This window comes from Elephantulus edwardii, unplaced genomic scaffold (genome assembly GCF_000299155.1).
Source record: "Elephantulus edwardii isolate Elephantulus edwardi_28Jun2011 unplaced genomic scaffold, EleEdw1.0 scaffold00108, whole genome shotgun sequence".
NCBI classification, from domain to species: Eukaryota; Metazoa; Chordata; class Mammalia; order Macroscelidea; family Macroscelididae; genus Elephantulus; species Elephantulus edwardii.
This window is the reverse complement of record NW_006399858.1, coordinates 6,052,009-6,077,377: the sequence shown is the minus strand read 5'-3', so window position 1 is coordinate 6,077,377 and position 25,369 is coordinate 6,052,009. Positions and strand designations below refer to the sequence as shown.

Here is a 25,369-nt window from a genome sequence, read left to right as displayed (position 1 = left end):
CCCCAAGTCCACTCCACTGTGCAGCCTTCATTCTGGACTCCTGTCATGACAATAATACCTAATCATATATGCCTTTTAAATAGATCTCTCCCTCATCTGTTTCAATGCAGTATACATTCTTTATCCCCTCTTTCTCAGTCTCCCCTAAAACCTGATGTCAGTCCCGTTTTACAACAGTGGCATTATGCAATATTTGTCTTTTTATGACTGAGATATTTCACTCAGCATAATGTCCTTCAGAGTCACCCATTTTGCATAATATTTAATGAGTTCCTTGTTTTTCAGTGCCGCATAGTATTCCATTATATTACAGAGCTTCTCCATTCATTTTTTGATGGGTGTTGTTGACTGTCTTAATGAACTTTGCTGTTGTCACTGGCATGAGGTGATACCTCATTATTGTTTTGATTTGCATCTCTCTAATAGTTAATGATAATAGGGGACTCTGGTGGCCTAGTAGTAAGAATCTACACTACAATCCCAAAGGTATGCAGTTCAAATACATTAAATGCTGTGCGGGAGAAGATGGACAGTCTCCTCCTATGTGATTAACTGCATCTAAAAACCGGCTGGAGGGTCAGCTATAGGTTGGTTCCGACTCAATGGTATATAACAATAGTTAATGATTGAGAGCATTTCTTCATGTGTTTATTGGCCACGTGAATGTCATCCTTGGTAAAATATCTTTTCATGTCTTCTCCTCTATATTTTATTGGGTTATTTGTCTTTTGTTGTGAGATATTGGAGTTTTCTACAAATTATAATGATTAGTACCTTGATAGATATGTCATTGTAAAATATTTTTTCAACTCTTTCGGTACTCTTTTTACCTTTTTTGGGGGGGAGAAGTCTTGATCACCATAAGTATTTACTTTTTAAAAGGACTTGATCTTCTGGTTCCTTTCCTGCCTTTTGTGGATCTGGGGTTATGACTTTTGCCTTTATATTTATACCTTGACTTTGTGTATATCCTTTCTACTATGTTGAGAAAATGACCCTCTACTACTATTTTGTTAAATGTTTTACTGCTGGGAATATAAAATAGTAGAACCACTGTGAAAAAGAGTGTGGCAATTGTTCAAAAAAACCAAATATTACTCAGCAATTTCATTCCTACGCATATACCTAAAAAATTTAAATGTAGAGGTAAAAATAAACTTGTAAATTATATTCCTTGTACCACCATTTGCCACAAACCAAAATGTAGAAACATCTAAAATGTCCATCACCAGATGAAGGATAAACACTATATAGTATATAGATATAAATACTACTTAGCCAGTACAAGAAATGGAGTTTTAATACATGCTACAGTGTGGACAGAGCTTGAACACATAATGCTAAGTTAAAAGTCAAGTCACAGAGAGACATAGAACTTCAGTTAGGAACTCTGGTGGCCTAGTGGCAAGAAGCTGCATTGCAATCCCAAAGTCACGCAATTCAAATCCACCAGTTGCTTTGCAAAGGATGGCCAGTCTCTTCCCATGCAATAAACTGCTTCTGAAAACTCGCTGGAGGGTCAGCTAAAAGTCAGTTCTGACTCGATGGTACATAACAACAACAGTTATATAAACTGACAGGAAACAAATGTATAAAAATGACAGCCCTCAAGGTATTTCCAACTCCTAGTCCTCCACCGGGTTTCCAGGGCTCTAGATCTTTATGAAAGGAGTCTACCCTGGTGGATTTGAACTGTAGACTTTTCAGTTAGCTACCTGATGTGTTACACACAATAGGTGGCCAAGGCTCGTTCAAATATGTTGTTGTTGTTGTTGTTAGATGCTATCGAGCGGAGTGCAACTTATAGCAACCCTACAAACAGCCAATCCTGTACCATCTTCAGCATTTCTGAGACAGTAGAGCCTGTTGCTGAAATCACAGTGTCAGTCCATTTTGTTAGGAGTCTTCCTGTCCTTAGTAACCAGTTTTAATGGCACGAAGTATAGGGTTAACAGTGATGGAAGATTCTCATTAAGATAGCTGTAACCACCACAAAAAGAAGGACAGAAAAATGGAAGAGGAGTGAGAAGACAAACCATTTCTTATCACATTAACTCCACATAAAAGGAGCCCCATAGGTGTCAAACAAACAATCAGGCTGTTCTTTATAGGATTTTGTTAGTTGAATTTACATAAATAGATACCACTAGGCCTTTCTTCCAAGGTTTCTCTGGTAACTCAAGCTGCCAACAACAGAAGGTTAAAAAGAAAGAAATGAAAAATAGAAGAATGCAGTTAAATACAAATGATGACCATCATGGGGGAAATGAGAGAGGGGCAGAAAACTCCCAAAAAATAATTAGCAAAATGACAGAAGTTAATTTAGTTAAAGGTGGTAAACAAAAGACAAATAATAGAATGGATTAAAAAAAGAAAACATGGTATATCTGTACACTGTCTTTATGAAAACACATCTTGGGCTTAAAGATGTAAAGGGAAGAGAGTTCTAATGGCCTAGTGTGTAAGTAGTTGCACTGCCAACACAAAAGCAGGCACTTCGAATCCACCAGCTGTTTCATGGAACAAAGATGGACAGTTTCCTCCCATACCATTTATAACCTCTGTAAACTTGCTGGAAAGTCTACTATGAGTTGGTTCCAACTTGATGGCAAAAAAACACAGCAGCAGAAGTGAAAGACTAGAAAAATAATCATCCATACAAAGAATAATCAATAGTATTTAGTTGGTATTGCTAACAGACAGAAGAGATTTTACTTGAACATTTGTTATGAGATGAAGGGCATTTGTATAATGACAAAAAGTTAATTCATCAAGAAAATAAAACATTTATGAATATATATTCACTTAACATAAGAACCTTAAAATACCTGATAGAAAAACTGAGAAAATGAAAGGAAGTGGTAGTAGTAGTATAGTACTACTTAGCTATCTCAGTACCTCACTTTCAGTATTAGACAGAATGTCTAGAAAGAAAAATTATAAGGAATCAAGAGTGGAAAGGATACTATAAACCAAAAAGAGCTAGCAGAAATACAGCAGTCCACTCAACAACAGAGTAATACATGTTTTTTGGGATGCACATGGTTTATTCTTCAGGTAGACCGTCTGCTCATTTATGAAACAGTTCTTCCAGACATTTATAGAAGACATACTATCGATCATTACTAAATTCATTCAAAAACAGAAGAGGAGAGAATGTCTGAGTAAGATGGTGGAAGGGACAAAAGGTCAGATTCTCTTCAGTGAAGACATCAGAAACATAGATAGCAGATACAAATGATAGTTCAGGAACTTTTGAGTTTAAAAAGAAAAGACAAAGTACTTCAAGCACTGACTGGAGGAAGAAACTGAATGAAAGCATTGAATAAGGAGACAGATGAAATAGAGACCTTATGTAGTACTGGGTGGCCATTTTGAACAGTTGTCTGGTCAGCACCGGAACCTAGGACCATAACAGTAAGCACGCCAGCAATGAGCAGACAAAAGTACGACCAATCCCCTTGTCACTGCACCCTCCTGGAGTGAAGCGGTGGGAGTTTTCACCACCATCACCACCAAGTGGCTGGCCTCATACCTGTAGTCCCTTCAACTTCCACCTGAAGCCAGAACTGTGCCATTTTGTATCCGACACCAGAAGCTGGTACTCAGCTTTATATCCCAAGATCCCCTGCAAGAGTTGGAGGACTGCATACCGGGCCTGCATTCAGCCCTGTGTAGGAGGACACCATCGCTGAGTGGGATTGCCCTTCACTGGGCACCTTGTCTAGCCTGTGTCATGGTCACATTTGGGCCAATTCAGTTCAACAGTGGTTACCAGTGACTGGTGGAAGGAATGGTGGATTAGAGAAAGGGAGTTCTTCTTTAAGGGGCACTCTGGGGGCCTTTCTGTTGTTTAGTTAGGGAGGTCAAGTGGCTGAGTCTGTAGAAAGATGTTCTCCTAACCCAAAAGCAGTGCTTCCTGGCCATGCAAATGCACCGGGAGCTCTTCAGAAGAAAGATGAGCAATCTCCACTCGTGTGATTTACAGCATCCTAAACTACTTGGACCAGGAGGCAGTCATCGGAACAGAGCAAAGATATAATGCATGGTTCAAAATTTGGAAGGGTGTACTCCAGGAAGGTGTCCTGTCTCCATATCTTTTCAATCTATATGCAGAACAGATCACTCATGAGGTTGGGCTCTCTGAGGAAAAATTGGGCATCAGGATTGGAGAAAGACTCATCAACAATCTGCATTATACAGATGACACAAACCTGCTTGCTGACTGAGGAGGACCTGGAGCTCTTGCTGCAGAAGGTCAAGGACTGCAGCCTTCAACATGGATTGAAGCTCAACATCAAGAAAATAAATATTCTCACCACTGGGCCAATTGGCAGCATTACTATAGATGGTGAAGAAATTGAGATTGTTAACAGCTTTAGTTTGCTTGGTTCCACAATCAGCACTCTTGGTACCAGCAGCCAGGAAATCAAGAGACTAATTGCACTGGGAAAGTCTGCTGTCAGGGACCTCCCAGAGTACTGAAGAGCAGTGATGTCATTCTGGAGACTAAGGTATAATCAGGCCATGATCTTTGCATTTACTTGCTATGCATCAGAAAGCTGGACAATGACTCGGGATGATAAAGGGAGAATTGATGCCTTGAGGTGTGGTGTGGGAGAAGAGTATTGAATATACTATGGACTACCAGGAGAACAAACAGGTTTGTCTTAGAGAAGGTGAAACCAGGCTCTACCTTGGAGGAAAAGATTCTGAAGCTTCATCTGACATATTTTGGGCATATTGCAAGGAAGAACCAGTCCTTGGAGAGGGACATCATGTTTGGGAGAGCAGAGGGACAGCACAAGAGAGGAACATCCTCAATAAGATAGATTGACTCAGTGACTAGGGCAATGGTAGTTAGTTTATAAGAGACAATAAGGTTGGCTCAGGATAGTGCAGGGTTCAGAGCTGTTGTGCATATGACTCAATAGCACATAACACCACCAACCACCAAACCTAATAGAGGGTCAACTTTGAGTCAGTTCCACAATAAGAATAAGTAAGTAGCTTCTATTAATGTTGATTTAAAATTTTAGAAACAGATCATTAGATAGTTGCAGAACATGATTAATATCATAGAATTGTACAAATAAAAGTGATTTTATAGCAAAAATTTTGTTCTGTTCACTTTAATTACAATAGAGGAAAAAGAAAACCATTGTAATACTGTATACAAAATGAAAATCCTTTTTTAATAGTTACTTTTTTATTGCTTTTGAGCTTCTAATTAATTTTAATTTAAATTGTATTGTTTTTCCTCTAGAGCTACAGAGTCTTCTGATGACGTGGAGAGCTTGCGACCCCCTCGTTTCTTCAATGAAGATGGAGTTATCAGACCTTACAGGTTGAGGGACGGTACTGGAAATCAAATGTTACAGGTGAAGACATTTCTTATAAACAAATTTTAATCAGTATTTCTTAATATATATAATTCTTTACAAAAGTAATTATATAACTCTTTACTTAGTTTTATTTATGTTTCTTATATTTCCTCAGGTAATGTATATTTATTTACTATGAGATCTTTTTTTTCTTTTTACAGGCATCAAAAAGTTTGATATGAAAACAATTAATGCATGACTTTGCAAGTGAAAGCCAGCAGTAGATTTTAGTCTTAAAATTTACAAATTACGTGCCACATTTTAAGTATTTTCAAAACAGAAAAACTTTTATGTTGGTAATTTTTATGAAGGTGTTTTTTTTTTTACCGAATCCAGTGTTTAAATAGAGTCCTCTCAGCTCTTTGCTGGTGTGACTGATTAAAAGCCATTTTTGTCTCCCGTACCCTCACTGTTGGTGGTTCTTATTTAGTCAGTTAGAACATTTCCACCTGTTACATTTCCATCTCTGTATCAACTAGCAGATCCTAAAACAGATGAAAGATTCATGCCAAATTAGGGAAGCATGAGGAGTTCCCCTCCCTGTCCAAACAGTGGAGACTGCTGCTTCTGTAAACTCATGGAGTTCTTCTAGTTTTAGATATTTTTAAAATTTCTTCAGTGGATTACCCTCTTCTTTATGATGTTGCCTGTGTAGAGTATCTTGTGGAATTTTATTAGTAATTCACACTTAAACCAAGATCTTTTAAGAAAATTCAACATTTTTAATAATAATTCAAAGGTACAGAATATTTTTTGCATATTCAGTCATCTTTCATACTTAGCAAGTAGAATTTTAAAAAATTAGAATATGGTGTAGATAACTAGGCTAGACCAATTTGAAGTGATTTTTTTGTATGTTAGGTGTAGTAATAAATTATGAAACCGTTTGTTTGGAAACAAGCTCATTATGTTCCACTTGAAAATAGTCATAGTTTATAACACTCTGCAGATGTGCTCCTTTCTTTATTGTTTTGCTAACCTAAGATACTTTCATGTTAAAATGATCAGGATGAAGATTAAAAACCTCAGCTTTCAGCCACTACTTAGACATTTTTTATATTCAAAGTAAATCGAACTTCTACATCACCTGAGTCTTACATGTATTATAAAAAATGAACCAAAGGGTTAATATGCAATATTTAGTAAAGATATTTTACAGTATGCTTTACGCATTAAACTAATTGTTTATTTGGAAAAACAAGATAGAGGATGTACTCTAAATGACATCATTCTTTGAAAAATGGAATGTAGCAAGATTTATCTATGTAATGCAGTAGAAGCATGTTTTCTTACTGCTTATCTCTCTATCTTCCCTCATTAGTGATTAGCATGTTATTAACATTTAAGTAGACTCAAATAAAAGAGTTTTTAACTCCACTTTTTAAAAATTAACTTGTTCTGATAAAGCTATAGTATTAAATTTAGTAGGAAGTATGGATGAATAGTGAGGTGAGTTTAGAATGTCTTGATTAAGCAACGGATTATAATAAGGAAGCTTTGAAATATGGAAGATTTCTCCTGGGTTGATAACTTCATTTCAGTGACAAAGAAATTTATTGCACATCTTCATTAATTTTCAGAGCTGTTTAACTTGGATAGTTAATTATTATAACTCTTAACTTAGGATTTTAGGATTTTAAATATATATATATATATATATATATAAAGAGAGAGACACACACCCTTACATATGCATCTATTTATATATAAATATATGTAACTTTTGGTAGACTAGTTTTAACATTAATTACCGAAAGAGGTATTTCATTGACTAGATAGGATTTGTGGCAGTCATTGTGTTCAGCAGGAGCGTTGGTACTGTCTTGGTGAGAAAGCCTAAGAATCCACCACATGCTCTTGGCAAGCATTGCTCTATGTGAGAAGTCAGTTTGGTGGTAATGGTGCTTTTTTCCAACAGAAACTTTAATGGTAGGGAACACTTTAAAATACACGAAAATTCTTCTGTGGAAGAATTGAGGCAGAGACTTAAAGTCTCATCTACTCATAGGAAGTATTTAACATTTTCAAATACTCCTTAAAAAAGGTGCTCTATTTTCAGTAAATTATGCATGCCTATATATAATTAAATGTGAAATGAGGGGTTGTTTTTTTTCTGCTGTGAACCTTTCTATTTGGAAAGTAATATATTATTATAGTGCCTTGCCTGTGTCATTGAAGTTTATCTACTAGAGATGCAGAATTATAATCTTAATGTATTCATAAAATACATTATGGATATTATCAAACTCTCTGATGTCTTGAGTTGAGCCAAGTATTTCATCTTAGCCTGTTATGTTATAAAATTTTGGTTTGTTAAGATGAAATATTATATCCATATTATATCCACTAATTGCAGCCCTGTTCATAGCTGTAAATCTGCTTCAAAGTCATTTTGACTCCTTGAACATTTTAAAATTTTACGTGCTTTCTAGGCAATGGCCATACTTTACTAACCTTGTGCTTCTTTTTTCCTTTACCATGCTTGCAGAAAATTCAGGTCTACAGGGAGTGGATTATGACTCACAGTAGCATTAGTGATGATGATGAGGAGGAGGAGGATTAGTCAGATTCTGGACTGTTAAAATTCATATGTTCTTTGTCAATTAATTTGGAATGTTTCATTTGTGTCTTTTGTGTGGCTAGGACCATAATGGTATGTGTTCATTTTTAGGAAGCTAAATAAATAGTCTTTACTTTTAAAATGTTTTCTACACATCTTCAAAAAGATCTAAATAATTGCATTGTTTAAGCACAGAGAAAAATGTATTTTACGTCAAAGTCAGGCATTTGCTTGTGTATATTTTTAGTTTGTTTGTTTTTAAGACTTAAAGATAGACCTTAAATACCTTTTCTTGAATCTTCACTAGTTTTATAGGATTTTAAATTATCTGCCTATTTGTTAGCAAAATGCCTTTTATAAAAAAGTTCTCTATGTAAATTTTCTGGGCTGTGATGCAATAGCATTGTGTAAACAAAAAGAATAGTCAATGTTTTATATTTTGTGGTTTTAGCATGTCTGTATAATTTCTCTTACTAATAAACTTGTCTAATTTGTAACCGTGTTTTGGAAGTATACTGAAGCTTTTTAAAAGTTCCAAAATATATGAAATTATCTTCTTTTTCTAGTCTATTATATGTACTAAAAATGTCCTTTAAAAAATGAATGATTAATTATGTTTTATTCATTGTGACCACTGTGCTTATGGATCAAAACAAAGGAAAATTTACTGCAACTTCGAGTAAGCACTTAATTGAATTTGTATTAGACTGTGGCAAGCACTGGTTTAGATTAAGCACTAGACTGATAAAGAATGGTTGGCAGTTAGAGCCTGCCCAGCAGCTCCTGGCAGACTGTCCTGACAAGAACTATGGGGATTGAGGTCACCTAATATGGAGTATATAATTGGCTTCATCACTGACTATTTGGGTTAATTCAGCCAATGAGGTCTAGTCTCTTTTAGTTCTTAAATTTATCAGGTTTTTAGTTCTATTAACCTCACTCATATTCTATTTTAATTAAGATTTTAAGGAAAGTTTATAGAGAACTTGGATTTCCATTTATTCATTGTTGCATGCTTTCCTCCCTGCCCATCCCTCCTCTTTGAAAACAAAAAAAATTTTCATTTTTGTACAGTTCCCCACCCCACCCACTCATGTTCTTAAAAATCACTATTGTAAGTTTTAAAATACTGAGCTTACAAAGCTAAAACATAGCTTTCTAAAAAAACAAAATTTTTTCTACCTGCATTCCATTCATTTGCTTTAAAAAGAAATCAGAGTACAGTGAGCTAAGAAATATGTTAAAATGCAAGAGTTATTTTGTTAAATAGTATTCTCATCTTTTTTGAATAAGAAAATAAATTTAAAAAATTTTATTGAATAGCCACCGCTAGAGAGCTCATGTGACCTCGTGGCAAGAAGCTGCACTGCAATCCCAAAGGCACACAGTTTGAATGCACCAGCTGCTCCTTGCGAAAGGAATGGGCAGTCTTCTGTGCTATTAACTGCCTGTGAGGGCCAGCTATAAGTCTATTCCAACTCAGTGGCACTCCACCATCACTGTTCACTCACTGACTTTTTTTTTGTTCTGCACCTAATCAAAATCCATTACTTTTTTAGAACACAGCCTGTTGTGGTATCTTGTGTGTGATTGAGGAGGCATGCACTTAGAAATGTATTCTTTGATGTCTTACATTCTAAAGTAGCTTGCTACAAAGTCTTTCTAAAGAGGAACTTCTGTATTACTTACTGCAAGCCATTCACTGAGTTACTAATAGTTGGTCTGTGAAATTTTAATCGTACAATAAAAACATTTGATCTGGAAAATTTCTAGGTAGTAATGACTTGCCATTTTAATGAAAAGAAGAGCTGAGGTAGGTTTACATTAATTCAAATTTCTTTAACATTAAGAGTTTTTAAAAACAATGTTCTAGTAACTTGTAAACATTGCTTCTGTGATCTTAAGGATTCATTATTCTTAACTATTTAGGTTTAGAAACAAATAATGTTTTAAAATAACATAATTTCCCTTTGTTCTTAATTTCTGTTCTCTTGCTAGAGTAGAATAATCTTTTCAGGCTTTACCAATTGCATTGTTTTTTTAAACATACATACACATATATTGTTGTTTTTATTAGAGAAAAATGTAAGCTTAAGGATTTCTCATCTGATATACATCATCAAACATGTAGGAAACGTTAGTACTTTAACACTTACTTCTAATGAAAAGATAATGATTTAAACCCAACAGACAGATGCTCCACAGGAGGAAGATGTGGCTGTCTGCTTCCAGAAGATTTACAGCTTCAGAAACCCTCAAGAGCAATTCTTCTCTTGTCCAGTAGAGTTGTCCATAGTTGAAATCACCTGGATGACAGTGATTTGTTTATACTTAGAGTTTTAAATTTAAATATAAGTCTAATAAAGTCTAGTGAGCAACTTGTGCTTGAAAATTGATTATGTAATACCATAATTGGCACAGTGGACTTGATGGTGGGGGTTGTGAAGAAGGAGCATGTTATTTCTGTTTCCATCTTCTGTTAGTTCATAGGGTTGACTTAGACCTGACAGCACCACTAGACTTTTCTATATCCTTTAACTTTATTTATATTCCAAAATTCTTCTAAGTGTTGATTATGTATAGAGAAATGGGAAGGTAGGTTCGCTTTTTCCGTAACTGTTGTTTGCCGGCAAATCAGTTCTGACACATAGCAACATGAGAGGCCCAAATAGAATTGCCCCATAGAGTTTCCTAGGCTGGAATCTTTAAGGGCACAGATCACCAGGTCTTTCCTTCTGTGGAGCAGCAAGGCATTTTAAACCACGACCTTTCACTTAACTGTTTCTTCACCACATTGCTTGTCTATTTCCTTCTGAATTCTTTATTTTACTTTATATTTACTTGACCCTTGAATTGATGACATTGAATACTTGCAAGAAGGAAAATCTGTAAAAATCCTGAAACCTAGACTTTGAGCACCAAAGATAACCAGCATTTTTTAGCAGCTTGTCCATGAAATGCTTTAAGGGTTCATGTTGGATATAAAAGCAAAAATATAAAGTGAAAATAATGTTACTGTAAATATTCCTTATAAAAAGAAAGAATAAGTTTAAATTCTATATTCAAGAGTCAAATTTTTATAAATTTTTAATTTTTTTAACTTGTTCAAAAACAACTGTCACTGATAAAGATATATACACTATTTAAGATCACAGACGATGAATGGAGATTGAGGAGTGCATGCCCAGTGTGAAACAGATGCTACTGTATCTATGCCCCAAGATGATAATGCATTGAAGAATCATAACTGCTTTATTAGCTATGATAGTAGTTTGTCACTTTTAAGTCCTGTGATAAAATTTTGCATAAAGGCCTTCTAAATGTTTTTGAGTACTTTTTTACTACACTGTTCATTTTGTTTTATAGAGTGTCTTTGAAAAGAATGTATAATAGCTCAAAAACGTTAAAGGTTCTCTTAGATCTGAATAAGATGCTAATAAGTATACATACAGATAATGTATAATTGAGAAAAGTATATGAATGAAATGTTGATTTAATTTCTTTTTCTATACTTGTACATTTTTTTATAAATGGAGATCAATTAAAAATTTTAGATGTTAAAAAAAATTTTTTAGATGTTAATCTTCCAGTGAATTAGTTAATAAAGTATAATGAGCCTAGTCCCATTATATAATTTTTATTATAAAAATCTTTAGTCAAAGGAAATATATGATTTCAGATTGATGTGGTGGTGGTAGTGGTGTAAGATGCCATCAAGTCGAGTCAAGTGACCCTTTGTGCAATAGATCAGAACCCTGTCCTATTCTGTGCCATCCTCACACTTCCTGAAACATTAGAGTCCATCGTGACAGTCACTGGGTCAATCCACCTGTTCAAGCATCTTCCTTTCCTTCGCCAGTCCTCTACCTTTCATATTAATGATTATTTCCATATACAGAGACTTGTAATTTGAATTACATTAATGTAGGTAACTTTCATGCCCACATAATCTCTCAGGTCTGTGTGATGAATTTACTTAGTTGTTATTCTGTATAAGTTAATATACACAGCAAATAGTGCCTTCAAATAACTTGCTTTCAAACAAATGTTCAGGAATTTTTGTAAAGTTGGCTTTCAATATATCCCCTTTATCATATAACATATTCCTCCAATTCTAATGTATAGATTCTCAAAATGTATAAATTCTAATGTATAGTTTATCAAAATATGTAAGCATATTTCAGACCTTAGCTGTGTTTTTTTTTAAAAAAAAAGCAAAACACCAGCTACTAATAATCATGGTTGTGATCTTTAGCTAAATATTATGTTTTTTAACTTAGCATGTTCTATTTTTATTTATCAATAATCTACTACAGAGATTTTAGAAATCTGTAGGAGTTTCAAAATTGGAGTTTCTGGAATTGAAAAATTTAAAAACTCTCATGGAAAAGAGCTAAATGACTTTGAATCAGCTTACTAATGTTGATTCTCAATCTACAATTTTAGCATTTTTACAGGAGATGTGGTAGTTTTAAAAAATTAAGATAGATTATATGTTGTTAAAGTGTTATACATTAAAGAGAAGTAGGAAACTATAGAGGGAAAAATATACTTTGTCTCCAGCCTTTTTAGTACATTTCCATGATAATACTAACATACATTCCTACAGTAAATTATATGAGTATAAATTTTCATAAACAAGAATACTAATTTGTAATTTTTTAAAGCATATAATTCATATAACAGTACCCAATTAAGAAACTTGCTCCTTATTTTCAAAACATAAAAATGACATTTTCTTTTTATAACTGAAATAGAAGTCTTTTCCTTCTCATAGAACATGCTTCTACCAATTTTGACTCTTCCTTTGAAAGAATTCTTCTCAAATCTTGAAGTGTGTATGTGTGTGTCTGTGGTGGGAGAGAATCTGAAATATATATTCCCTGTGTGTGAATTGTGAGTACTGACTACTGACTTGTCCCATGGGATTGGTATATTCTTGACCATTTAAAATATTTTTAAAATTTATATATTTTATTTTAAATCTCTCCTAAAGATGACTAGCTCTTTACATAAGTTATGGTAGAAGGGAGGCTGTTTTTGTTTGTACATTTCTTTTCTTTCAGAAATTGCAGACGTTTATAATTAGCTTCAGAGCACTGCCTTAATAGCAATTGGAAGATAACTACCTTCAGCCGACGTGGTCTTTTTCTTTCTTCATGAGGAAAAATACAACAGATCGGGAAGAAAGGGCTTCCTGTAGTCAGTCAGATCGCCAGAGTAGTTCTCAACAGTCTTCCTGGCTTCATCTGAAATTTTGAGTAAGTGAACAGACAAAGGCTTATTGGCTTTCATGCTTCATTTTGCAACTCTTCCTCTCCAGAAGGATACTTCTGCATTGGATGAGGAAGCCAGAGAGAGCCCAGTTTTTTGTCCAGGCAAAAAGGAATTCTCTGGGTCTCAGAAAAAGTAGAAGCCATGGTAATGGAAGTTGAGTCCTATCAATTGCATACAGTGCTTATTTATATCTTATAGATCAGATTTAATAGAAATCTTTTAGAGTCTTTGCTACCTCATTGTTGAGGGCACAAAAAAGCAGCATTTTTAAATTTTTTTATTTATTTTTTTTTTAGTATCTACGAGGACCAAATACAGTAATACATACTCCTTGGAACCTTTCATTAGATCTCATGGCAATTATGTATTCCTCAGAATGTGATGGTTCCATTTAAGGGAGATTTAGAGTTTAAAAAATGTAGAAATTAATTCATCTTCTTTTTAATGCATTTGATTTTTAAATCTTTTTTAAATATTGTCATCATTGCAAATTTATAAAATATTATGGATAGATTTGTACCATTATGTTAGAAAATTTAGTCAATTTTAACTTTTAAAAACTGTCCCAAATATGAGGCTTCGATAAGTTCAACTTGAGTCTTATCCTCTCCTTAATAGGGAAATGCTAGAATTTTATAATAAGCATTCTTTTAGAAGTCCTATGACTTAGGACTCAGTATATCATTTCTCATTTGATGTGTTGACATTCTGCCTTCCAATTCCCTTTTGTTATTTTGGACAGCCACAGAAATTCTTAGCTCAAGGTGAGCTTAGTAAAGTTTAGTCAGATTTTGTTTTCAATGTGTGCACTGATGATAATGTTGTTGAAAGATTTAAGAATAAATGATGAAAAATATTTTTTCACATGTGTTCTCATGCTAAATTTAGTCATTTTCCTAGAAAATTGGGAGCCTCTTTAATGCATCTAAAACCAGTCTCTAATACTGTTCTGACAAATAGAAGAAGTGCCATGTACTGGTCAGCCTTTAGTTCTAATTTCACATGAAATTGATGATTTAGTCATTTCTGATGATGTAAATTCTTTTTTTTTTTTTTATGATGTAAATTCTAATGAAAGTTTTTTAGTGAAATTGTACCATGGAGAGGAAACCTATAGGAAACACTTTGGAAAACTGAACATTTAAATGTTTTGTGATGCTTTGTGTCTGAGGCAGTCATTGTTGCTAGATTTCTTGGGTTGACTCTTTCATATAAAGGTAACTGTTTGGAATAAGCATCCTGAATACATTTTAAATGGATGAGAGAAGAAAAGGTATGATTGTACATGTATTATTTTTTTTTCTGACTTATTTTCATGGCGTAGTTTATACAAAGGCAAAGAAAATGCTACATATTTACTAATTCTACCTATATTTGTTAAAATTATTATTATACATGAGGCAGTCTTTTAGATGTTAGGGTTACATCTTAGAAAAGAGAAAATAAGTATCTTGCCAGTCGTTCATGACTTTAACTTGCAGTGAGCTTGATTATTTTTGGTGCTTGGAGATAAAATGTATATATCATCATGTCTGCCAGCACTATAATGTCATAGATTTTCATAATCTCATTCCTGTTTGTTGTTAACTGTTATATTCGAGACTAATGAACCGTAAGAATCAGAAGACATGAAAGATAATCTCCATTTTATAGGTAGTACATGAAATTAAAGCTTTGCAATGAAGGAGTTTATAGAATATCTGAATATGTGTCTCAGTGAAGTATTACAATGAGATTCCACTGCATCTTTTAAAACATACATCTCAAAAAGAAACCAAGCTGGTGCCATTAAATTGATGCTGTTATATTAGCTTTGTAAGGCAGAGTCCTGATTACTTAAACAAGAGGCTTCCAGCCAACAGCTGATTGTTAAGGAAATCAGAAACAGCCAATCAATTTACACCCAGCTTTCAAGTAAATAAAAAACATTTACCCTCCAGAATCCAAATGCTCCTGTCTTGAGACTCACCCTCAGGCAGGACCTAACCATCTTTTAAATACAAGGGACCAGCCACCTGGTCCTGATTGCTTAAACAATAGGCTTCCAGCCCACAGCTGATTGCCAACAAAATCAGAAACAGCCAAACAGTTTACAGACAGCTTTCAAGTAAATAAAAAAACTCTTATCCTTCAGAATCCAACTTCTCCTAGCTGGTGTCAGAAGTTCAAGCAGGATATAGAAGAGACTATGCCACCAGGCATATCATTGCTGATTTCAGATCCTGGCTGAAAGTAAAAAATACCAAAAGAATGTGTATTTATGCTTTATTGACTATGCAAAGGCATTTGCTTGGGTGGATCATGACAAGTTGTAGTTGACACTGAGAAGAATGGGAACCCCAGAGCACTTAATTGTGCTCATGCAGAACCTATACTTGGACTAGGAGGCTGTTGTGCGAACAGAGCGGGGGAAACACTGCATGGTTTAAAATTGAGAAGGAGTGCGTCAGGGTTGTGTTCTCTCCCCAAACTTATCCAGTCTGTATGCTGAGCAAATTATGTGAGAAGTAGACTCTTAAGAAGAGGAGTGTGGCATCAGGATTGGAGGGAGAATCATCAATAAATTGTGTTATGCAGATGACACAACCTTGCTTGCTGAAAGTAAGGAGGACTTAAAGCACTTGTTGCAGAAGATCAAGGAATGCAGCCTTAAATATAGATTGCATTTCAATATCAAGGAAACAAAGATTCCTACCACTGGACCAATAGGCAGCATTAGGATCGATGGAGAAGAGATTGAAACTGTCAACAGCTTCATCTGGCTTGGATCCACGATTAACACCCTGGGTACCAGCAGTCAGGAAATAAGGAGATAAGTTGCACTGGGAAAATCTACAGTTAGGGACCTCTCCAAATTATTGAGGAGTGATAATATCCAGTTGAGCACTAAAGTGTATCTGATTCAGGCCATAGTCTTTCTGATTACTTTCTGTGCATCTGAGAGCCAGACAGTGAATAAGGATGACAGAAAAAGAATTGATGCCTTTGAGCTGTTGTGTTGGATAAGAGCCCTGAACACTCCATGAACAGCCAAGAGAATGAACAGATAAGTCTTGGAGAGGGTGCAGCTGGAGTGCTCTTTGGAGGCAGGAATGATGAGTCTTTGCCTCATATACTTTGGACATGTTCCTAGGAGGTGCTGTTCCTTGGAGAAGAACATGCTGCTGGGAAGGGTGGAGGGTCAGCAAAGGAGAGGAAGCTGCTCAGCTAGGTGGATTGACATGATGACTGTTGCAATGGGCTCTTGTGTCAAGAAGTGAGGATGGCACAGGATAGAACAGGGTTCAGATTTTTTATTAATAGGGTTGCTATGAGTCGTACTCGATGAGATCTAACAACAAGAAGGCAGAATAGAACTGCTCCATAGGGTTACCAAGGCTATAAATCTTCACAGAAACAGACTTCATTTTTCTGTTGTATAGCAGCTAGTGGGTTTGAACTATCAACCTTATGTTTAGCAGCCAAGGACAACATTAACCACTGCATCATCAAGGTTTGCCTGCTAGCTCATGTCGTGTGTGTGTGTGTGTGTGTGTGTGTGTGTGTGTGTGTGTTGCTGTTAAGTACCATCAAAGTCAGTTGATTTCATAGCTGACTGTAGTGAATTTTCAGAGGCAGTAAGTCAGATGTTGAAAGATGGCATGTCTTTCTCCCTTAAAACAGCTGATTGATGCAAACCCTGTGTTTTAGATTGGCAGTGCAGTTCTTTAGCATTAAGCCACCTATATCTCTGTTGTTGTTAGGTGCTGTCAAGCCGAGTATGACACACAGCAATCTTACGAACAACAGGTCTGTACCCTGTCCTGTCCTGTGCTATCCTCACATTTCCTGACACACGGGAGCCTGTTGCAGCAGTCACTGTGTCGATCCAGCTGGTTATGGGTCTTCCTGTCTTTCACTGACTCTCCACCTTTCCAAGCATGATAATCCCTTTCCATGGAATTGTCTCTCCTAGCAACATGGCCAAATGCGACAAAGCTTTATCATCTTTGCCTCCAAGGAGCACTCTGGCTGCACTCTCTCCAAGACATTTGGTTATTCTTTGGCAATCCGTGGGATATTCCCAACTCTTCCCCAACACCACAGGTCAGAGGCATCAATTATTCTTCTGTCATCCTTACTATTACTATGTACATCTCTCAGGTGCATAGCAAGTGAACATGGCCTGAATCAAGTACACCTTATCCCTTCATTCCTCCTCAGTAATTTGGAGAGGTCTTTGCCTGCAGACTTTCCCAGTGCAATACATTTCCTGATTTTCTGTGTGAAAAAAACACACATCTATATGTTGTTAGTTGTTGAGTCGAGTACAACTTATTGTCATTCCTTGATTAAGTAGCCTTCTTTATCTTATATCTAGATGAAATTAAATTTATTTTACCTTAATATTTTTATTTTTAAAACATAAACCTTTATGTGATTCTTTTTTTCTTCCAAGGGTCAACACATTGCTAAGATTTTATATTTTACTGAACTGTATGTTGATGTATTTTAATTAGTTTCTTAAATTTTCTGTAAATGGTTAGCACTTTATATTGTTTGAGACATAAGTTTTCAATCTTAGTGTCTTATTCCTACTACTTATCTTTTCATAATTTGTCCAGTTTTCATAAATAATACTTAGGAAATATGACTGAAGGATTTTTCTAGTAACATTTTCTGTATTATTGTGGTTTCTGCTTTACACTTGCTTTCTAATGTACTGGGAATTAACTGACAGGAAATGGGATATTAATGGAGTATAACCCTGGCCTCATTGTCTCTTTTTGTATTTTTTGTGGTTTTAAATACAGAATTCTTTTGGTTTGTATTTGTTTATATCTAATGTGACTTCAGTTTTGGAAGAAGATTCACCAGCAATCTGCATTATGCATATGATACAATCTTGTTTGCTGAAACTGAGGAAGACCTGAGGCACATGCTGCAGAAGATCAAGGACTGTAGCCTTTAATATGGATTGAAGCTCAACATCAAGAAAACAGAGATTCTCACCACTGAGCCGATTGGCTGCATTATGATAGATGGTGAAGAGATTGAGATTGTTAACAGTTTTAGTTTGCTTGGCTCCACAACTAATACTCTTGGTACCAGCAGCCAGGAAATCAAGAGATGATTGCATTGAGAAAGTCAGCTGTTAGGGACCTCTCCAGAGTACTGAAGAGCAGCGATGTCAGTCTGGAGACAAAGGTGTATCTGATCCAGACCACTGTCTTCACAATTGCTTACTATGCGTCAGAGAGCTGGACAATGACTAGGAATGATAGAGAATTGATGCCTTTGAGCTGCAGTGCTGGAGAAGAGTGTTGAATATACCGTGGATGGCCATAACAAACAGGTTCATCCTAGAGAAGGTGAAGCCAGGCTCCTCCTTGGAGGCAAGGATTCTGAGGCTTTGTCTGACATACTTTGGGCATGTTGCAATGAGGGACCAGTCCTTGGAGAAGGACATCATGCTTAGATAGGTGGAGGGAAGACCACTGATGAGATGGATTGATACAGTGACTGGGGTAATGAGGGTAGGTGTGTCAGAGACGGTAAAGTTGGCACAGGATAGAGCAAGTTTCTGGACTGTTATACAGAGGGTCACTATGAGTCACAAGCAACTCGATGACACATAGCAACAAATAGAATTTTATATATTCCTCTTTCTTAATTATAAAAAGTATCCCTTTACTAATAACCATACAGTGTATATTACCTTTAGATTTTGGAAGTTATGTATAATGAGTGTAATTTCTCTTACATGTTTTGTTTTTTCAGCAAGCCTTCAAACAATGAGTGATGATTCATAGGTATTTTAATGAATACAATAAAATTCTTAGGCTCTCTGAGACTTGCAAATGAGACTAATAGGCCTGCAGTACAGTTTAATTCCTTAATATTTGAGCCAAATCTTGTCCCTAGGTATCAGCCCTATAAAGTTCATTCCTTGCCCTGCTTTTGGCATTGTCCTTCATTTTCAAGGGTATCACAAAGGTATCTGAGCATAAATAGTCATTTCTAGCATATGTTAATAATCTGGGGAAGATAAAGGATATTGACACTTAACTTGGAGTATTGCTGAAGATTTTAGTCACCTAGCTTGAGTTGACCTGGTGGCTGCCTCAGTAATTACTAGTGTTTAGCAGTGATAAAGACATGAAAGGTACCATGGGGAAATGTGGGTGATGGTGTAAGAAAGGCATCCTGGCATAGTCACAGCAGCAACAGACTTAGAAGAGAAGGCACCCTATTTCTGAGTCCAGTTTTGCAACTGACAGTATGACCTCAAGCATATCATTTAGCTGTAATTTTAGCTAATTATACAACATTGCTTTGAACCCATCTTTGGTTTCTTTATGTGTAAAAGGAAAGATTAGCTTGGATAAACTGTAACCTCCTTTTCTGGTCTTTTTCTTTCTGAAATAACATTCAACAAAGATTCAGAAGTTCAAAGCCTTGTACATAATGCACTTATGGCATTAAATGTGACCAAAAGCCTAACTTCTAACCCATCACATGATCTTGCCTGGTAAACTGTCACACTCTCCCTCTGTGACAATTTTGGTGCATTTATTTCCAGAGTTTTAACTTACTTCTGTTTACAATGTTTTGTTTAATACATATTCACCTGATTGTAAAGGGAACTACCAAAGTGATGCCTTGTTATTGTTGTTTCCCATTGAGTGGCCTGCAACTCATAGATCTGAACCCTGCTCTGTCCTGAGCCAGTCTTACTAATACCGACACACCAACTTCCATTGTCCCAATCACTGTCATTCCATCTTACTCAGAATCTTCCTTTACTGAGCTGTCCCTCCACCCTTCCAAGCATGATGTCCTCCAAAGAACGGTCTCTCCTGGCCATGTGCCCGAGGTATGTGAGATGGAGTTTCAAAATCCTAGCCTCCAAGGAGAAACTTGGTTTCACCTCTCCGAAACAGACCTATTTGTTTTCTTGGCAGTCCATGGTATGTTCAAGACTCTTCTCCAGCACCACAATTTGAAGGCATCAATTTTTCTTGTCATCTTTACTCATCGTCCAACTCTCTGAACGTATGAACAAGAGGCAATGGCGATGAGGCAGGAAATTTAGGCTTCTCAGAAGGACTTGGCAAAAAAGTAAAACCCCAGGAACTGATGGACTACCAATTGACATATTTCAACAAACAGATGCTGCCTTCAGTGTGCTTACCAAGTTGTGCCAAGAAATTTGGAGGACAACTACTTGGCCAACTGACTAGAAGAGATCCATATTTATTCTCATTCAACAAAAAAAAAATAGGTGTCTCAACATAGTGTGGAAATTATCGAACAGTATCACTAATATTACACACTAGCAAAATCCTGCTGAAGATCATCCAGAAACAGCTGGAACAGTGCACTGACAGAAAACTACCAGAAATATAAGTTGAGTTTAGAAAATGTCCTGGCACTAGAACCATTATTGCCAATGTCAGATGGATCTTGGCAAAAAGCAATGAGTATAAGAGGAAACTTTATCTGTCTTTAATTGAGTCTGCAAAGGCATTTGATTGTGTGGATCACAACAAACTGTGGCTAACCTTGAGGAAAATTAGAATATCATAATGCTTGATTGTGCTTTTGCAAAACCTGTGCTTGGCCCAGGAAGCAGTCCTCAAAGCAAGGAAATACTACATTGTGCAAAATAAGGAAAGGACTATCTCCATAACTTTTCAATCTATATGCAGAACAGATCATTCGGGAAGCAGGGCTTTATGAGGAATAATGTGGCATCAGGATTGGTAGAAGAGTCATCAACAACTTACGGTATGCAGATGACACAACCTTGCTTGCTGAACCTGAAGAAGACCTAAAGCACTTGCTGCAGAAGATCAAGGACTGTAGTGTTTACTATGGATTGAAGCTTAACTTCAAGACAAAGATTCTCACTATTGGGCCTTATTGGCAGTATTATGATAGATGGAGACGAGATTGAGGTTATCAATTAATTACAGTTTGCTCAGCTCCACAGTCAGCATTTTTGATACCAGCAGTCAGGAAATCAAAAAACAAATTGCACTGGAGAAAATCTGCTATCAGGGAAAAGCAACACAGTCTAAGCGACTAAGGTGCACCTGATCCAGGTAATGGTCTTCGTAAATAGGAGTTATCTTTGACATTAATTCGTAATGTGTCTACTCTAAAAACAAAGAATACCGTGTATGTTTCAAAACAGTGTTAGGACTAAAATTCACCTTTCCATGTTTACTTAAGTGTTTCATGGAGACTCTAAAAAGCATCGCATGAATTTACTTATTTAGCTTTCCTTTTAATCAAAGGCTATTGTGACTATTGAAGCTACTTTGGTTACTTATATTCTGTAATTAACTTTAATTACTTAAGTTTAAGCTCAGACCAAAAGTGTGAAGAGAGGAGATGATGATTGAACTGCAAATCCCAAACTTAATATTGAAATAGGAGATGAATATTTGAGATTGGACCAAAGTTATGCAGTTATTTGAAGGTTATGATTTAAGTTGAAAATATGGTGGTGGTGGTGGTGGTGGTGGTGGTGGTTAGTGCCGCCAAGTCAAACATGACTCATGATGTTGTTTTTGTTATGTGCCGTTGAGTCCCTTGCAGCTCATAGCGACCCTATGTACAAGAGCCCTAAATGCTGTTCTATCCTTTGCCAGCCTCACTGTCTCAAATACACTCATTCCCACCATTCCACTCAGAATCGATCCATCTCATCGAGGGTCTTCTTCTCCTGCACCATCCCTCCACTCTCCCAAACATGATGTCCCTCTGCAAGGACCAGTCCCTTCTTGCAACATGCCCAAAGTATGTCAGACGAAGCTTCAGAATCCTTGACTCCAAGGAACATTCTGGCTTCACCCTCTCCACGACAAACCTGTTTGTTCTCCTAGCAATCCATGGTATAGTCAACACTCTTCTCCAGCACCACAGCTCAAAGGCATCAATTCTCTTTCTATCATCCCTATTCACTGTCCAACTCTCCAATGCATAGCACGTAATTGCAAAGACTATAGCCTAGATCAGGCGCACCTTAGTCTCCATCTGACGTCATTGCTCTTCAGTACTCTTGAGAGGTCCCTGACAGCTGACTTTCCCAATGCAATCAATTCGTCTCCTGATTTCCTGGCTGCTGTTACCAAGAGTGTTGACTGTGGAGCCGAGTAAATAAAAACTGTTAACTATCTCAATCTCTTCACCATCCATACTTATGCTGCCACTTGGCCCAGTGGTGAGAATCTTTATTTTCTTGATGTTGAGCTTCAATCCATATTGAAGACTGTAGTCCTTGACTTTGTGCAGCAAGCGCTTCAGGTCTTCAGTTTCAGCAAGCATGATTGTGTCATCCGCGTAACACAGGTTGTTGATTCTTCCACCAATCCTGATGCCACATTCCTCCTTGTACAGCCCAGCATATTGGATGATAGAGACCCTTTAAACAAAAGACCTGAACCCTGTTCTATAACTATCATAATTTCTCTAAGTTCATAGAATTTCCAGAAGCATGTTGTTTAGGAAGTGGATGCCACTCCTGCTTCTAAGCTTGTCTTAATCTGGGCAGTACGCCAAACACTGTCCACCATGGGTAACCATTGTAGCATTTGGCACACTAGTGGCACAGTGTTCAGCATCACAGCAACCCCAAGTTACCTCAGTACAGCAAATTGTCAGACCAGTGCTGTACCACTTAGAAGAATGTTAGTCCCAGACACAACACCAACAAATGAAAAACGACCAAACAGTCCACACCCAACTCTAAACCAACATAAATCATTCCACCTTCCAGAAGCCAACCACTTCACACATTAGCCCCCAACCTGGAGACTTAGGGCCAACCCAACTTTTAAATAACAGGGCCTTCCACTCTTGTAGTAGTAGTAGACTCTTGACTTTAGTAGTAGTGATATTCTTAACTTAAAATCTGGCTATATGGAACAAAAATTGTTTATAAGCTAATTTATTTTCAAATACTAAAAGAATGCAAAGTCAAAAAAAGGAAGCTTGTTAATGTCAACAGCATCCTCCCCAAACTATGAGGTTAAGTATTCTAACAGTTTGATGTGTACTTTCCCATTCACTATACATATGTAAATGTTTGGTTTCTTTGTTTGGGTCCCTCCCCCGATATATCTGGTTTGCGTTTTTTCCTTCCTTATGTATCTTGAACGCCTAATTATCAATAAATACTGATCTCCCTCAATTTTTACCCATTATGATTTCATGATGTTTTACTGCGTGGCTATATTACAATTTATATACCCAGTTTTCTAACTAAAGAACATTTAGATTTTGCTTGTAGCATAGCTCCATGAGCATGCTTATCTATATAAATCTTGGCATAATTTTGCATAATATAAATCCTAGCTTTTCTTTTCTTGCTCTGTTTTTGTTCTTAGATAAGTCAAGTACAACTCATAGAATCATCAGTTGTGTCCCATTGAGTGGGAACCAATTTATAGCTGACCCTCCCGTGGGTTTTCAGAGGCAATATATTGCATGGAAGTTGATTGTCCATCTGTCTCTCATGGTGCAGCTAGTAGATTGGAACCACATCCCTTGTGGGTTGCCGCACAGCTTCTTACCATGAGGCTACCAGAACACCTTCATAGATACATCTAGTGTTACTTTCTGTGTACTTAGCAATATTTATGCATTTAGTTTTCTGGACTGTGGTTAGGCCTAACCCACAATGAGATTATTGGATTATAGTCTCTTCCTCATGTTCTTATAGTTTCATTTTATATACTTAAATCAGTAATCTTTGTGGCATTACTTTATTATAAAAAGTAGATAATTCGACTTTAACTAACTGAAACTTTATTTAATTGTTATATGATTTTGCCTACTAATTTTAAATGCCTCTGAAAACCCACTAGAAGGTCAGCTATAAATTGGTTCCAACTTGATAACAATGAATTGAAGGTCTTTTCCTTATATAAATTTTGACCTTTTTGTGGAAATTGTATTCTTTCTATTGATGTGACTGTATAACACTTCCATCAGCACAGAAATTGTTTCATTAATAAAAATATTTACTAGGATAGTTTTAATTCTTTTTTCATAATTTACTTGGATATTTTCATGTTTGCTTTTCTAAGTAAATGATAGTATACTGCGAAGTCTTTTTTTTTAAATTAATGAAAGTGTACAGAGACTTTGGATTTCTATTCATTCATTGTTGTACTTTTCTCCCTGCCCACCCCACCCCCCCCCCACTTTGCTCCTCTCCTTGAAAAGCAAAAGAAAATTTCCCTCATTGGTACACAATTCCTCCCGCATATCCCCCAACCCCAAATATAATCCACTCTGCAACCCTCATTCTTACACTCCCCCCCAAAAAAACCCACAGCCGTCTTGGCACAACATTAAATTGTACCTGTGTGTGTGTGTGTGGTGTTGGTCGTGTTGTTAGATGTAGAGTCAGCTGTAACTCATTGAGACGCAGTGAACAGATTTGGAACTGTCCCGCACCATCCTCTCAGTCTCTGCTAAGCCTATTGTTGCAAGACACTGTAGATTTTCTTGTTGGGTCTTCTTTTTGACACTAATCTTCCACTTTTCCAAACTCTATGTGTGTACAAAAGTGGGGTTTAAGGGAAAATAAGAATGAATTTTTATATCTGAAAACAAGACACATAATGAGGGGTTTTTCCCCCGTCAGTGTTAATAATGTTATTAACAAATTTTTCACATTAACTGCTTATATTACTGCATACATTTCACCTTTTTATTACTACTTTAAGTGACAATTTTTCCTTCTATTTATCAGGTTTATTATTGTGTTTGTAAAATAAAGGTCCTGGATTTTGTGTACTTGGGTTTCCCCATATCTTATCGTTTACTGATTATTTCTGTCCTTCCTCTCAAATAGTTGATGCTTCTTTGTTTTTAATAAATTATATTCTCTTTAAGCATCCATTATTTCTAATGCTGTAAGTTACCTAAAGGCAATTTTTCATTTCCTTAAACTGTGATTATGTCTCCCTTTCAGTTTAATTCCATGTGTGTTTACTTGCCCAGCTTGATAGATGGTAAATATTTAAATCACCATTTTTTTCATGTTTTGTAATCTTTATAGTTAGAAATTCATACAATAATCTGTATCTCATCCTATTGTTTTAGTTTTACCTTTTTGTTTTTAAATTGTACCTCTTAATCAATAGAAATG

At 36.2% G+C, this 25,369-nt stretch overlaps 1 protein-coding gene across 1 annotated transcript in view; it reads left to right on the top strand.

Annotated features, from left to right (window-relative positions):
• Nucleotides 1–25,369, top strand: part of VPS13A (vacuolar protein sorting 13 homolog A (S. cerevisiae)) — a 289,570-nt gene that overhangs the window by 256,166 nt on the left and 8,035 nt on the right. The window contains 1 exon segment of the mRNA XM_006891989.1: nucleotides 5,267–5,381. Coding sequence (XP_006892051.1) covers nucleotides 5,267–5,381 — 115 coding nt within the window.